At 38.7% G+C, this 16775-nt stretch overlaps 1 protein-coding gene across 1 annotated transcript; it reads left to right on the forward strand.

Annotated features, from left to right (window-relative positions):
• Positions 1-8349: 8349 nt before the first annotated feature.
• On the forward strand, positions 8350-8893 carry LOC18009200. Its single transcript, XM_006391079.2, has one exon. It carries the CDS (start codon positions 8415-8417, stop codon positions 8862-8864), a length of 450 nt encoding a protein of 149 aa, XP_006391141.1. The 5' UTR covers positions 8350-8414; the 3' UTR covers positions 8865-8893.
• Positions 8894-16775: the final 7882 nt, after the last annotated feature.

The following is a 16775-nucleotide window of genomic DNA, read 5'->3' on the forward strand; positions in this document are numbered from 1 at the left end:
GGATAAAAGTGGGAAAGATAAGGGCACAACCACAATGAGTCAGCATCTGACAGGTGTATTCTCTGTGTCTACCATTTAATTAAAGTATCTCTCTCCGCCACAATAAATAATTGTTTTTTTCTTTTTTGTTTTGTTTGTTGTTGTTAAGTACACTTTAATTAAATCATAAATTTTTGAGTAGTTCGAACCACCTACCACAATATAGCTTTATTTTAGTATTTGCCTTTTTCTTCACAATTATTGAAAATAAGGTTGGATTTGAGGCGCCCCAAAATTATTGTGTTGGTGGTTACTTTGTTAAGAGGATCATTGAGGTCCTCTCAATGAATAAGATATTTTTGTTTTATTTAAGAATAATACATTATATGTAATATGACAACTCATTAAATACGACAACTGTTTTTTTCCAATATACATTTATTTTCTTATCGATATGTAAAGAGGAAATTTTTGAAATGTGTATATACATGAATTTTCTTTGGCATATATACTTAAAAGTTTTAAAATAAGTGAATTTGATTATATATGGTAATTTTTTTTTTAAAATATATTAATGTCTTGAATCTCAGAGAGAAAAGATGTAAAAGATTGGATTTCTCATTAAGAGTATGTCCATTAGACAATTCGTCTTTAGAGTTTTTAAGAATATTAAATTAATTAATGAACAGTGGTTGATAATTTATTAAATCGATGGAGAGAAAATGAGTTTCATTTTTTTATGTATTATATTGATGGAGAGAAAAAATGGTTGACAATTTATAGTCCAAGAACCAATCTCAATTGTTTTTTAATCGAATACCAATGAGCACTTTACACCTGTTTGAACAAACTTTGTATGGATTGCTCCTTAAAATCCTTCTCCAAGGATCGTTTGTTATGTATTTGGCATTTTTTATTTATTTTTTATCCAATAATTGCTAACAAACCCAATACTAAACCTCTTAAAAAACTCTAATGGACCTGGTCTAATGAACAGTAAAGTTAGTTACAGATGTTTATACTATCCGATCTACTAAACCAAGAATAAACCAAATTAATTTATCCTATAAACCGGACATTCCAGAGCCCTTAACCGTGCTACTATATACACACGACTATGTTCTATACATACTCTAATAGTCCCCTTCAAGATGGAGGTGCAAAGATATTGCTAATTCCCATCTTGCTTATCAATTCTCTAAAAGGAGCAGGATGCAACGCCTTTGTGAGAGTGTCAGCTAACTGATTCCCTGTCTTCACATACATAGTCTTTAGAAAACTAGAGTCAATAGCTTCTCGCGTTTTGTAGCAATCTAGTTCAACATGCTTCGTCCTCTCGTGATATACAGAATTATTAGCAATGTGCATAGCAGCGGTATTATCACAATAAAGGTAAGCAGGTGGAGAGAAAGGGACCTTCAAATCAACAAGTATCCTTGAAAGCCAGATCATCTCCTTAGTGGCAAGAGCCATTGCTCGAAATTCTGCTTCTGCGGTGCTACATGAGATCGTATTTTGTTTCTTGGACTTCCAGGAAACCAAGGAATCTCCGATGAACATACAGTATCCAGATACCGATCTTCTAGTATCCACACAAGCAGTCCAATCAGAGTCTGCAAAGCCACGAAGATCAAAGTTCTTGTCAGCCGAATAGAAGAGTCCTTGACCAACAGTTCCCTTCAAGTAACGTAATACTTTGTATACAGCTGTGAGATGAATGTCTCGAGGGTCATGAGAGAACTGGCACAAAGTATTAACGGCATAAGCAATGTCGGGTCTTGTAATCTGAAGATACTGAAGTTTGCCCAAGAGCTTTCGATATGAAACAGGATCAGCAATAGGAACTCCTTTATCTTTTGACAACTTCACACTAGGATCCATTGGAATACTTGACGGTTTACAACCCAAGTATCCAGTAGTAGATAGTAGTTCCAAAGTGTATTTCCTTTGACAAACTGATATGCCTTGAGCTGATCTAGCAATCTCCAAGCCAAGGAAGTATTTTGTTGTACCAAGATCACGAAGCTTGAAGTAAGAGGCCAACTCATCCTTGAAAACACGTACTAGATCATCATTGTTGCTGACAATGAGTATGTCATCAACATAAACCAATACGCCCAAGAACACACCATCTTTGTATTTTACGAACAATGTGTGATCACCAACTGACTTTTCAAAACCCATTTCACAAAGAGTAGAGGAGAGCTTCAAAAACCATTGCCGAGAAGCTTGTTTGAGACCATAGATGGATTTATGAAGCCTACAAACAGCATTCAGAGGTAAGGGATCATCTTGAAGATCTGCATATCCTGGTAGTATCTTCATATAAATTTCTTCATCTAAGTCCCCATTGAGAAAAGCGTTTGATATGTCAAGTTGGCTCACTGACCAGTTCATCTTAGCTGCAAGGAGTAAAAGCATGCGAACTGTAGCTAGTTTTGCAACAGGTGAAAAGGTTTCTTCATAATCCAAACCTTCTTGTTGTGTATACCCTTTAGCAACAAGTCTTGCCTTATATCTCTCAATACTTCCATCAGCATTGTGCTTAACTGTAAAGACCCATTTACAGCCAATAGCAACCTTGTTAGGAGGTAAAGCACATACACTCCATGTATGAGTCCTTTTCATAGCACCAATTTCATCCTTCATTGCGTCACAATACACCTGTAAATCCTTGGCTTCTGAATATCTTTGTGGTACAATTTGGTTGGTAATGGTGTTAAGAAAGGCACGAAAAGGCTCAGATAAGTATGAATAAGAGATATAGTTGGCAATAGGGTATAGTATATTACTAGTAAAGGTATAGCAATGAAAATCCTGCAAGTGTTTAGGAGGTTTCTTGTGTCTTTGAGATTTAAACTCAGAAGGAGCAGAAATCTCGGAGGATGATACATCAAGGGGTTGATGTACATCGGAAGATGATTGCTCTTGAGGCAAATGATCATCATTGGGTGCAGGAGAGTGTAAATGAGGAAAGAAGACCTTTGTGTCATCTTTGAGAGTAGAAGACATAAAGGAAAAAATATCCTCATGGAATATGACATGTCGAGAAATGGAAATGGCATATGTCTCTATATCTAGTTGCTTATACCCTTTGTAACCGGAAGGATATCCTAAGAAGACACAGGCTTTTGCTCTAGGTTCAAACTTATGCCTACCTTTCGGAGATGTTGAACTATAGCACAAACACCCAAAACTCTTTAATGATTCATAATCCGGAACCTTGCTAGTCAGTTTCTCAAAAGGAGATTTGTTCTCTAGAACGGGAGTCGGTAATCTATTTATTAAAAACACAGCTGTTAAGACACAATTTCCCCAGAATTCTAAAGGAACATTAGACTGAAACAGAAGGGCTCTAGCTACATTCAATATGTGCTGATGCTTCCTTTCAACCACCGAGTTTTGCTCAGGTGTTTCAGGACATGAATGAAACGAAACAATGCCTTTCTCAGAGAATAATGCAGCAAATTTCAGTTCATGTGCATTGTCGGATCTAACAGATTTAACCTTTGTCTTATATTGTGTTTCAACCATAGATATAAAGCCAGGAAAAACAGTCAAGACATCAGATTTATTTTTCATTAGATAGATCCATGTAGCACGACTGAAGTCATCTACAATTGTCAGGAAATACTTGAAATCATCAACAGTAGGAACTGAGAATGGACCCCAAGTATCGATATGAACAAGTTCAAATGGTTCTTTACACATGTTCTGTCTAGATGTAAAAGGTAAATGTTTCTGTTTCGATAATTGACAAAAATGGCAAACATGAGAATGGTTCTTATTGTTATTCCTTAAACTCAACACATTCGACAATACATCAAGTTTAGATTGAGAAGGATGACCTAATCTCTTATGCCAAGTGACATTATCAACCTTAAAACTAGAACAAACTGGTGTAACAGAATATGTGGAATCAGTACCTTTTAAAGAAACAGAATGACTCGATTTATCAACTTCCAAAACATATAGATTTCCAACTTGACTACATTGACCAATCATCAATTCCTGTGTAAGTTTCTGGATAAAACAAGCATCAGAAGTGAAGCTAACTTTAGACTTTAAGCTCTTAGCAAGCACACTTACACTGATCAAGTTGAATTTAAATTCAGGAATGTAGAGAACATTATGCAATGCAATAGCATCAGACAATTGAATGAGTCATACGCCCTCTATCCTAACTGTGTAACCATTAGGCAAAGTGACAAAGGTTCTGTCTAAGGATCTATATGACACATAAAGTTCTCGAGTATGGGTGACATGGTGTGTAGCTCCGGAATCTATTACCCAAGCTCTAAGAGACAATGCCGGTTCCGTAGAGATAGATGAAATTAACATGTCATAATAGGCATTGGAATATAGAGCAAGAAAGGTACATGAAATCTGTGAGACAACAGGACCAGAAGTTGAAGTCGAAGCACAAGGTTTCCCAGATGTACCTTCTACAGATGAGGAATGAAGTTTGGAGCTCAAATAAGAAATCATTGTTTGAATCTGATCCGGAGAAAGCTCATCCTGATTACTGGTTTCGACATCTTGATTAGAAGTGACAAGATTAGTAATACCAATATTCTGAGATTTCTTCCATTTCGGACCAGAACCCGGAGGGTAGTCATGAAGCTTGTAACATTTCTCAGCCGTATGTCCAGTCTTGTGGCAATGTGAGCACTTTGGCTTCTGCGAGTTGACTTGACTTATAAGAGCATGAGATTGATCAGGAGCAGCAGGTGCTTGAACTTGGAAAGCAGTGGGATTGGAAAGGATAAATGTAGGAGATCCACCAATGTTCCTTTGACTTTCATCTTGATCAAGCATATTATATATGGCTGTTAATCCTGGTCTCGGCTTCATGTTTAATATCTGGCCTCTAATGTTAGCAAAGCTATCATTGAGTCCCATAAGGAACTGAATGATTCTGCTAGTTTCAGCATCTTCCAATAATTCTTGAACATGATCACAATTGCAGCGCTTCACTGTAGATGACTTGGTATTAGCGAGTTGCTCCCAAAGAGTCTTCTTCTTAGTGTAATACGCAGACAAATCCATATTGCCTTGTTTGAGAGTCATTACGGCCTATTCAAGCTGATATTTCCTCGGAAGATTGCTTACTCGAAATCGGAGATAAAGATCATTCCACATTTCCACAGCATCGTCATAATACAGAATGCTATCATAAATCTCCTTGTTAACAACGTTTAGAAGCCAAGATTTAACCATGCTGTTACACCTACTCTAGATCTTAAACGAAGGATCATCTTCATCAGGTCTAGGCAAGCTACCATCAACAAAACTAAGCTTGTTCTTCGCATCTAAACTCATCTTCATAGCAATCAACCATGTATTGTAGTTTGTACCATCAAGTAGGTGATGGGCAAACCTGGATGATCAGCAGAATGAAGAAAGAATGGACTATGGACATTATCGAAGGTGTCCGTAGTCGTAGAAAACGAACCAGATCTACCACGAGGAGCAGTAGTCTGAGCTGGTGGAGTTATCGCAACATCATCATCGGCCATTGATGAAGAACCAAATCGAGATCCAGCTCTGGTCTTCAACGGAGAGATATCTGTTGCCGGAGGATGTTGAACACGAGATTTCTTTCCTTGTTTCACCATTGTTGCAATAGAAACACAAATGTGATGTTGAACACGCAAATAAGCTTCAAAAATTGGGATTCGAAGTATCGGAGTTCAAACGGAGCACAGATTTGGAATTGGAATGGATAATAAACGGTGAAAATGAGGAAGAAACGAAGATTCGATGAGAAATCGAGGTAGAATCAGAGAGAAACGAGCTGGAAAAGCTCTGATACCATATTAGCGTCTTGAATCTCAGAGAGAAAAGATGTAAAAGATTGGATTTCTCATTAATAAACAGTAAAGTTAGTTACAGATGTTTATACTATCCGATCTACTAAACCAAGAATAAATCAAGTTAATTTATCCTATAAATCGGACATTCCAGAGCCCTTAACCGTGCTATTATATACACACGACTATGTTCTATACACACTCTAATTGAATGATAGTTAAATTCATCAATTTGTATGTGAATTTTCGGAAATATATTATATTTTAGGAATTTAGTTTTATGTATGCAATTATGCATGAATTCTGTACACAAAAAAGGTGCTAGAAACTCTTATGGGCCCGGTCTGAGACAATTTCGTATTGTAGGAACAACGACATGTAAAGCCACAGATTTTATGCCACCTGTCTCTCCCGAAATAGCCGGAAAACAAAATAGCCATTTATAGCCATTAGTTATAAGCTGATTTCTACCAGAATGAGCTGGAAGTAGATTTGGTCCAAATCACAATAAGACGTTTCTGGTTAGATGCACGCCACGATCTCTTCTATGAGAAGGCATCATCAGATTAAATCTTCTTACTTAATTTTTTTGACGGACTTATCAATCCGTTTACGTTTTGATCTTTACTTAAAAACTTGTGTGGTCTACAAAAGAATTAGAAGCAAAGTCTAATTTGTTTTATTTTAGGTAAAATTTGGATTTTGTTCGGATAGAGATAGATTTTAGTGCAACATGTATTTTGGAGTTTAAGAATTTTCAACAGCTATTAAAAACTTGTCTCTCTCATTATGGTATTGGGTATATTACCCTTCAACACCGTAATGTGCCATGAATTGATTCAACCCAATCCATTTATTAGTGAAATTGACAAAGTATCTTTCAACCCTACTACGTTGCACAAATTTTTTATAACCCAATTTTTTAGTAATCTTTGCATTTAAAGTAATCATTTCGATGAGGAATTAAATTATTGTAAAATGTTAATAAAGTCTGATAATGATGTGACGATGGTGATAATTCTGATTATTATGCATGGAAATAATGTGGTATTAAATTGAGAAGCATGTTGGATAGTGAAAGTGCAAGAAAGTCTCATTCATTAGAATAGATAATATAATTATATGATTTAAATAGGAAAAGATTAATGAACGAATGTTTTTGTGAAAAGGGGAAGCCACCAAGGCACCAAGGCACCAAGTTGGTAGCCGGAAAAGTTCCAGCTTTGGGCCAACTAGTTTCAAATTCAACAAACCAATTTGTTTTATTATTGAGCCCAAAAATCGACTCGCGAACCATACGCTAATTGACACATCAATGTGATGAACATCTAGTTATACGAAGTACATTATTTATCATCATATAGACAAGTACTCGAAGTCTCGAACTAATCAAGCCTAGCCAAAATCAAGGCTAATTAACATTGACACAAATAGCACTACATTAAAAACTAAAATCATCAAACGAAATGGATTGAACGAGACGTCGATCTAAAACTGCGTTTGTGTTGGCATTTTTTTAGATATTTTTTTTTCTTTATTATTTGTGTTTGCATTAGCTCTACTAGGTAGTACTTAGGTAGCTCAAAGATTAGACGAAACATCTTAACTTGTGTATATCTATTCTCACCATTATAATTCGTGTTAAACACTATTCGGACCGCGAACTGGCAGTTAGTGTCTTGATAGATTAGTTTGGGATTGTTTCTTCTTGTTGAGCCAATATCTACAAATCATGTTGTTGCAAAAGCGAGATCAATCTCGCCAATTTAGTCGTTAACAATAACAAGACTACAAATCACACGACTCACAAGTTGATTGATCCGAATCTCGGTTACCTGACTATGCAAATGATGGCAGAGTTGGTTTTTCAAAGCTTGTTGCAAGACAAAGCAATGACAACAACCATGGATAAAGTTTGCAAGAACTAAACACGTTTAAAAATGAGGAGTATACATGTCATGACAAGAGAAACCACAACGAAGCTGTCAAGCTGATGAGGCTTCCCTATTAAGGAATTGTGTGTTTATTGCTATTTTCTATAGAAATATATGATATGAGGCATAAGTTTGTGAAGCTATGTGATGTATTGAAAGAATGTAAGAAAATAATCATTACTAGTCACTGGCTGTCACCAAATTTACAAAAAGGTGATTGTCTCATTCTAAACACAGTAACAAGACAAGGATTTTTAAAGCTGTGAAGACTGAAGATGATGAATCTATGACCAAAAACACGTGGCTCTCATCAGCTCTCACATTATTTCTTGTTCTTTTCTTTTCAGAAAAGGAGTAAAATCCAGAGCAAACGATTCCTTCTATGCACATTGAAGAAAGTAAAAGTGCAACAACATGAGAAATAGAAAAGAATCGAATAAATAAAAACTTTACCTTTTTCAAAACTTCGGCAAAGACTCAATCAATAATGACACATTTGGAATTTCATTGGAAACTGCGTCATCAAGGTCCACATTATTCCATTCAAAGTCTCACTTTTGAGAGAAGAGACTGCTTCAAAAGAATATAAAGGATTATTTTTGGTGTTGCGAGGTTTGATTCTCACTTGATATAATTACGAGGCACCATTCATTATTAACCCAAGTATTTTTATCAAATTCCCAAATCCATGGCAACGTTGCAGAGATTCAAGTTCCTAGCGACGCAGTGTGGAGTTACACAGAGCCCGACACGAAGTCCAAGCCCAAGAACAAGCCCGTTGGTACAGTTTCGTCGCAAGAAGACAACCTTAAAGATGCTTCTGAGTCTTAGATCGCCGAGCCGCCGTGAGCAGCCGCTGATTAATCAGGGACGTTCATCGGCGGCTGATAAAGAAGACGTAGCTGGACGCAAACTGAGAGACTTATTCGTCTCTTCGTCTACCGTAGAGGAAGAAGAAGAAGAGAATGAGAGACCGAAGGGGAAAACAAAAGAAGAAGTTCTTGCAGCCATGGCAGCTAAACTGAATGCAGCTGCTAGTCTCCAAATGGAGTCGGACGCAACACCGGTTTTGTTCGGATTCAGTAAGCGGCTTCTTCAACGAGCTTGGCGTCCTAAGCTTGGTACCATTCCTGAGTAATGTAACCATTTTTTTTTTCTTTCTTATTTGAAAACCAATTCGGAAACCATTGGTTTCCTATATGAACAAATAGATATGCTTTTATCAAATCTCGTATCTTAGCTACAAGTCTTATAAAAACAAAACAAAATTTGTATTTACATACACTTTTTCATTTTGTGGCCAAAAACCATTTAATACTATGATTACTAAAAAGAAAAAGGACGAAAAATGTTACAACTTGATAACCACTATGATAGGAAAAAAAAAAGGATTGGGGAAGTATTGATTTGAGTCTGTGAGTCTCTCAGACGGAAATCTGTTTGTTCTTCTTCACCGATTTCACGGTTAACTAAACTCTGTTTTTTTTCTTCTTCTGACTATTACTAAATAATCTCATTCTCATTAATTAAATAAAAACTGTACTCTTGACCCAAAAAAAAACCCTGTCCAATTGGGGGTTTATATTCATCAGTTAACCTGGCCTAAACCGGTAGCGTTAGACTAAAATAACCAACACTGGTTTATACTATACCAATAAACCATACCAGTTCACAGACTCTAGACACTATATACATCAATACTGACTTGGGCTTTCCGGGTGTTTTCTTCTCTGGGGTGAATCCCTCATGCTTCTTCCCTCATCTTCCGCAATGTTTAAAAAGCCCAACGAGTCTGTTAGAATCACTAAATCATAAGCATTTACATTAGAACTTGTGAATTATAAACGTTCTTTAACAAAAAAAACCTTTGAATTATAAAATAGAGAAAAGGCAAAATACAAAATTAATAATATACAATTACATTACAAAATCAACTAAAGCATAAGAAAAAAATCAAATAGAGTGTGAGAGAGAGGTATAGTCCGAAGAACATGTGAATATTCGTAAAACCTCAATTCCACAACGGTTTTAGTTATATTTTGATCATTGTGTTCGTATCAACTTTTGTTTGGGATTAATGATTTTGAGATTTTTTGTGTGTTTTGGATTAATAGTTTTTTGATATTTAATTTTACTTTATTTCTCGTGTATGCGTGATAGTTTTGTGCTCTAAAAGATGCGTATGTATAAAGTTTGTTTGAGATCATGATTTTGGTGCTTCGTATTTTATTTTGTTTGTGCGATATGGCATGAGTAATGTTTTGTTTGAGATATTTTTTGTGTTCCACATTTTTGTTTGTATTATATGTTATTTTTTTTGCTAAAATTCTTCTGTTATATCTTTGTGTTATATATATGTTTGTGTAATGTAATTGTATGGATGTCTGTGTTTTTATTTTGTTTGATATATACGATTCAGTTGAATGGTATTAGCATTAGTGGTAATTTGACGATGTGTTTTGATAATAAAAAATTTGGATAAATCTGTAAAACATTTTGATAAAAAAAGACGTACCAAAGAATCTCAAGGAAAGAGAAGACTTAGCTTGCGTAAAATGGAACCAATATGCACTCTTTCGGTAAAGGAGAATGGAGAATAGAGTTGAAGTTTGTTGATTTAGCTCAAATTCTATGGAACACAAAGACTTCAATCGGAAAATAGAGCCAACTCCTTAAGATTCAGCATCATAACTAGCAATATATAAGACTCTCAATACTATACAACTATATAAGCTTGTTGCAGTTCGAATAATTTTTCATAAAAGAAACGAAACTAGTACTTACTTCTAGAAAGAATTGGACTTGACTCACCATCGTAAGGACCCACAATATGTAAAAATATAATGGAACTAACACAGTGCTTTAGGAAATACTTACTGAAATGAAAATTATGGACTGTTCTTGATACTCGATAGAACTACAAACGAAAATTCACCTAGATAATATGAAAATACAAGATTGATTTATGCTGTGTAAATCCCAAATAAGAAAAACATAAAAAAGTAATTAACAAACCTAAGAAAACGATAGAGGTTACCACAATCTCCATACATGCTGACATCATTTATCTCCTCAATAGAGAACAAAAAACGAAATTCACCTAAATAATATGAAATACACGATTGATTTATGCTCTCTAAATCACAACTAACAAAGACAAAAAAATGAACAAACCAAAGATAGATAAGAGCACACTGAGTCCAAGTACGTTTTGCATACTGAAATTTCTTGATCAAAACTTCACGATCTTTTACTTTCACGTACTTCCAAAATGTAGGTTGAACATGCACTAGTTAAACAAATTATAAAATATCAAGAGATATTATGATTATCTAGAGATATTATGATTATCTAGAGATATTATCTTACTTATGCAAAATCTGTCAAAACCTACTTCTTTTTTTGACAGGATTAGAATGTTGTTAACTCCAAACCATCATTAACTATAGAAGACTGAACTATTTTTGCACGTTCTAGCATTTGTTTCCCAACTTCATGTTTCTGCAGGAGATTAAGTCAAATAAAAATATTCAAATCTAAATTTTTTATATTATTTCTTAAAATATACATATAGTACTTGCTCATCTCCTTAGAAGTACTTGCTCATCTCCTTAGAAGTACTTGCTCATATAGAATCTCATATTTGAGATAGATGTTTTTGATTGCTGGGACATAGATTTCATGGGATCATTCATCTTCTCATATGGGAACCAATACATCTTGGTAACTGTTTATTATGTTTCTAAATGGCTAAAAACTATTGCTAGTCCAACAAATGATTCTAAAGTGGTGTGCAAGCTATTCAAGATATTTAGCGGCTACAACTCCACCTATGAGTATAGACGGGTTTTAAAACAAAATAATAATCATGTATAGAAAATATTAACACTATTGATACGATCCTCCCAAGGATTTGCACTTGCTCGTTTGGTAGGAGTTGATAAACTCGGCCAGATCGGTTTGATCGGAGAGATGCTAAGGGGTGAGGGTTGCCTCGAAGGTCCTTAGGCCCAACTCGCGAGAAACAGAAACTGATCAAGGGATGAAAACACCAAGTGTTGATCTCGCGGGTTAAGGATGAACAGGAGTGAGACTTGATCTCGAAAATCATGTTGCCCCTAAACTACTTTGAACGAAATCGAAAACAAGATGTAAGGAAGGCTGCGTCGAATCCTATGGATTGAATCCGATAAATCAGAAAGTAACTTTCAAGGCTAACCACCTAAGAAAGGAAAAACTCAGAAAGAACAAGAGAAAATCTCGATTTTTATTGATAAAAGGTGAATGATAAAATACAAGGAAGTTTGGCCTTTATATAGAGGCGCATAGAAGTGCAAAAGACAAAGAAAAAATTAAATGAAAAACAATGAATGCATTGAATGACCACTCGGCTCCTTTGAATATCCTTTCGGCTTCTTTCGCGCGGGTGACCATTGATCTCCCATAACGGCTAATTAACAAACTTGGATAAGGAAGATGTGGCCCCTTAACCTCATTAAAACCCCATCCGGTAAAACCCAGTGGGACAAACCCAGATGCAAGGAAAAAGAGTGTCAAGGAGCTACACCGTCCGAGTAGGTCAAAAGCGTTACAGCTCGGTCGTTAAGTGTAGCGTCTGTGAACTTGGCCTTCAGCTCGGTACATAACTTCCAAATGACCATGGACAGCTTCTTAGCTCGGGACCGTGTAATAGGACCAGTGAGCTCGGCTAAATCCGTGCTTGGGTCGTCCACTTCGTTGGTCTTCCTGTCTAGAACCTCCACCTCGCTTAGCTCGGCCACTTGGTCGTGATTTCCGGTCTGGACTTGCTCTCCGGCCTGACCCTCAGTTCGCACCTCGTCCATGCTCGTATCATTCCCCCCCTCTTGAAAAGGACTTGTCCTCAAGTCTGGTCCATCTGGAAGAAAGGGAACTAAGTCAGAAACATTAAAGCTTGAGCTGACCGTATACTTACCTCGGATGTCGATCTGGTAGGCATTGTCATTGATGCGGTTTAAAACCGTGAATGGTCCATCGACTCGGGGTAAAAGCTTGGACTTCCGTTCCTCAGGAAATCGTTCTTCCTTAGATAAATCTAGACTTGGTCACCGGGCTCGAACGTTCTTTTGCTTCTTCTTTTGTTTGCTTTTCTTTGAAATTGCTCGGTTTTCTTTTGAATGTTTTCCTTGGCTTTCTCGTGCATTTGTTTGACCAGTTCGGCCTTTTTCTTGCCATCTAGATTAAGTCTTTCACTCATAGGCAAAGGGGTTAGATCAAGTGGAGTAAGCGGATTAAACCCATACACAAGTTGAAAAGGAGAAAAAATTGTAGTTGAATGAACCGAATGATTATAAGCAAACTCAACATGTGGCAAGCAATCTTCCCAAGTTCTAAGATTCTTTTTAATCACAGATCGTAGCAAAGCTGATAAGGTTCGGTTAACTACTTCAGTTTGTCCATCAGTTTGAGGGTGACAAGTAGTTGAGAAGCACAGTTTAGTTCCAAGTTTTGACCATAGGGTTTTCCAAAAATAGCTAAGGAACTTAGTGTCCCGATCTGAAACAATGGTTCTAGGAACCCCATGTAATCGGACAATCTCCCTAAAGAACAGGTCGGCAACATTGGATGCATCATCGGTCTTATGGCATGGAATGAAATGAGCCATTTTAGAAAACCTATCTACAACCACAAAGATCGAATCTCTACCTCTCCTAGTGCGTGGCAATCCTAACACAAAGTCCATGGAAATGTCGGTCCAAGGCTCACTAGGGATTGGAAGGGGAGTGTACATACCTGGGCCTTGACTTCGGGTTTTGGCCATCTTGCAGACCGTACATCGTCCACAGATCCGTTCCACGTCGCGTCTAAGGTGCGGCCAGAAGAAGTGATCTTGCACCACACTCAGGGTCTTAGCTACTCCGAAATGCCCCATCAGTCCACCTCCATGTGCTTCCCTAACAAGTAAATCACGAAGAGATGTGTTAGGTATGCATAAGCGGTTTTCATAAAAGAGATAGCCATCACTTTGGTAATATTTGCCGTGGGCAAATTTCGAGCTGGCTCGGTAGACTTCCTGGAAGTCTGGGTCGGTGAGGTAGGCATCCTTTATCATCTCGAATCCCAACACCTTAGCGTCCAAGGTGGTAATCAAGGTGTATCGACGAGATAATGCGTCGGCCACCACGTTCTGCTTGCCTGCTTGTACTGGATGACATAGGGAAAGGTTTCGATGAATTCCATCCATCTGGCATGCCTCTTGTTAAGCTTCTGTTGGCCCTTTAAATGCTTGAGCGACTGGTGGTCCGTATGAATGATGAACTCCTTGGGCCACAGGTAGTATTGCCAGGGTTGTAGGGCACGAACCAACACGTACAATTCCTTGTCGTAGGTCGGGTAGTTCAAGGTTGCTCCACCTAGCTTCTCGCTGAAAAAATCCACAGGTTTCTTCTCTTGCATTAGCACGGCTCCAATTCCAACTCCTGAGGCGTCGCACTCGATCTCAAACGTCTTGAGAAAGTCAGGTAGCACCAGCAAGGGCGCATGGGTGAGCTTGTGTTTCAAAAGTTGGTTGGCTTCCTCCTGAGGTTGCTCCCATTTGAACCCGACCTCCTTTTTAATGATCTCGGTCAAAGGCGCGGCTATCGTGCTGAAATCTCGGACAAAGCGACGGTAGAAGCCAGCTAGTCCATGGAAGCTCCAGGCTTAACTCACGGTTTTGGGGCTCGGCCAATCTCGGATTGCCTTAATCTTTTCTTCATCGACTTAGATTCTCTGCGAACTCACAACAAAACCTAGAAAGACAATGTTATCTGTACAAAATGAACATTTCTTAAGGTTTCTAAAGAGACGTTCTCGCCTAAGCATATCTAACACTTTCCTCAAATGAAATACATGTTCATCCAAGGTTTTACTGTAGATCAAGATATCATCGAAGTAAACTACCACGAAAACACCTATAAACGACCTAAGAATGTGATTCATCAAGCGCATAAGAGTGCTAGGTGCATTAGTGAGTCCAAAAGGCCTAACAAGCCACTCATAAAGACCATGTTTAGTTTTGAAAGCCGTTTTCCATTCATCACCTTCTTTCATCCTAATCTTTTGATAGCCACTTTTTAAATCAACTTTAGAAAATATGCATGCTCCATGAAGCTCATCTAACATATCGTCTAGCCTAGGTATAGGATGGCGATACTTAACCGTTATGTTGTTTATGGCTCGGCAGTCAACACACATCCTCCAAGTTCCGTCCTTCTTGGGCACGAGCAAGACTGGCACGACACATGGACTCATGCTTTCGTGAATGTATCCCTTGGCCAAAAGCTCATCCACCTGTCTTTGAAGCTCCTTGGTTTCGACTGGATTAGTACGGTAGGCAGGTCGGTTAGGAAGGGTGACTCCGGGCACGAAGTCGATTTGGTGTTCAATGCCTTGAATGGGCGGTAAGCACCCTGGATCGTCTTCTGGAAAGACATCAGCGAAGTCCTGCAAAATATGAGAGATTCTGCTCGGTAAAACCGGCTCGGGGTTAGTATGGCTAGCCAAGGCGTCTTTGTAGATGAGTAGGACAAAGGATTGCTTTGTAGCCAAGGCGTATTTCACCTCGCTAGGCATCACAAGAAAAGATTCTTTGCTCATGGGATTTCCCTCACAGGCCATTTCTAGCTTTTTCTCAGACTCTCTCTTTTGAAGTGAAGTGTTTTGGGGTTCGCTCACAATGCTCTTACCCTTAGAATTCTGCTCCAGCTTAACTTGATCGAGATAGACTTCGTGTGGTGACAAGGGAGCTAGGACGATCTTGCGGCCTTGGTGCTCAAAGGAATGCTTGTTTGAGAACCCATCATGGATCGCCTTCTTGTCAAACTGCCACGGCCGTCCTAGAAGTAAATGTCCGGCCTTCATAGGTAAAACGTCGCAGACGACTTCGTCTTCATATCGTCCGATGGTGATTGGTACGGTGACCTGCTTGGTGAGCTTGAGTTGCCTTTGGTTGTTTAGCCACCGTAAGTTGTAAGGGTGTGGGTGTTTACGGGTTTCCAAACCCAGCTTGTCAACCATGCTGCCGCTAGCCACATTGGTGCAATTCCCTCCATCGATTATCAGAATGCACACCTTCCTTGGACCAAACACCGGGTGTGGAACAAGTTTTCCCTCTGATATTCCTCCTTGATCCGCTCTTGGGCTATTAGAACGCGCCGAGCTACAAGTAACTCTCCAGATACAGCTCGCTCCTCGGTCTCTTCCTCATCATAGGTCGGCTTGGTTTCCTCCTTGTGATCGGATATGATCTCTCTGGTGTCAAGCAAGAGCATGGCCCGCTGATTTGGGCACTTATTGGCGTAGTGTCATTTTCCCCGACACTTGAAACACTCTATATCCCGCGTCCTCGACGAGCTGGCCTTGGCCTTGCTTGTGTTCTGGTTTGGCTTTGAGTCCGTCCTCAGTTGATTGTTAGATCGTGATGGGTAGGTTGTTTTGTCGTCTCGGTAGCTCGGTCGAGAACTGGTTCCAGGGGTAAATCGGTTGGTACCCTTTCGTTTGAGCTGCTACTCCACCAGAATCGCCTTATGTAACATCTCGGCCATGTCGTTATACTCCTGTAACTCCATTCGGTCTTGCAAATCCCGATTCAAGCCACTTAGAAACCTGGCCATGGTCGCGTCCTCTGGCTCGAATACGTCGGCTTTGAGCATTAAACGCTCCATTTCCTGATGGTAGTCCTCCACGGACTTGGTTCCTTGCGTGAGCCTCCGAAGCTTGATATGTAACTCCCGGTGGTAATGGGAAGGTACGAACCGTTGCCGCATAAGAGTGGCCATCTCGTCCCAAGTTTCCACTGGCCGTTCTCCGTTTCTATGTCGGCTGATCATGATCTGGTCCCACCAGTCCCACCAAGTTGATCTTCTTCCTCTCCGATAGATCCTGGCAGTTGAACACGATATCCACCTTCTTTTCCCATTCCAGAAAAGCATCTGGATCATTCTTTCCGTAGAAAGGTGGAATCCGCAGCTTCATGCCTCCTAGATCATTATCGTTACGTCCTCGAGCCTGTTCGGCTTCTCTTCGCTCA

Source organism: Eutrema salsugineum, unplaced genomic scaffold (genome assembly GCF_000478725.1).
Source record: "Eutrema salsugineum unplaced genomic scaffold, Eutsalg1_0 scaffold_9, whole genome shotgun sequence".
In the NCBI taxonomy this organism is placed as follows: domain Eukaryota; kingdom Viridiplantae; phylum Streptophyta; class Magnoliopsida; order Brassicales; family Brassicaceae; genus Eutrema; species Eutrema salsugineum.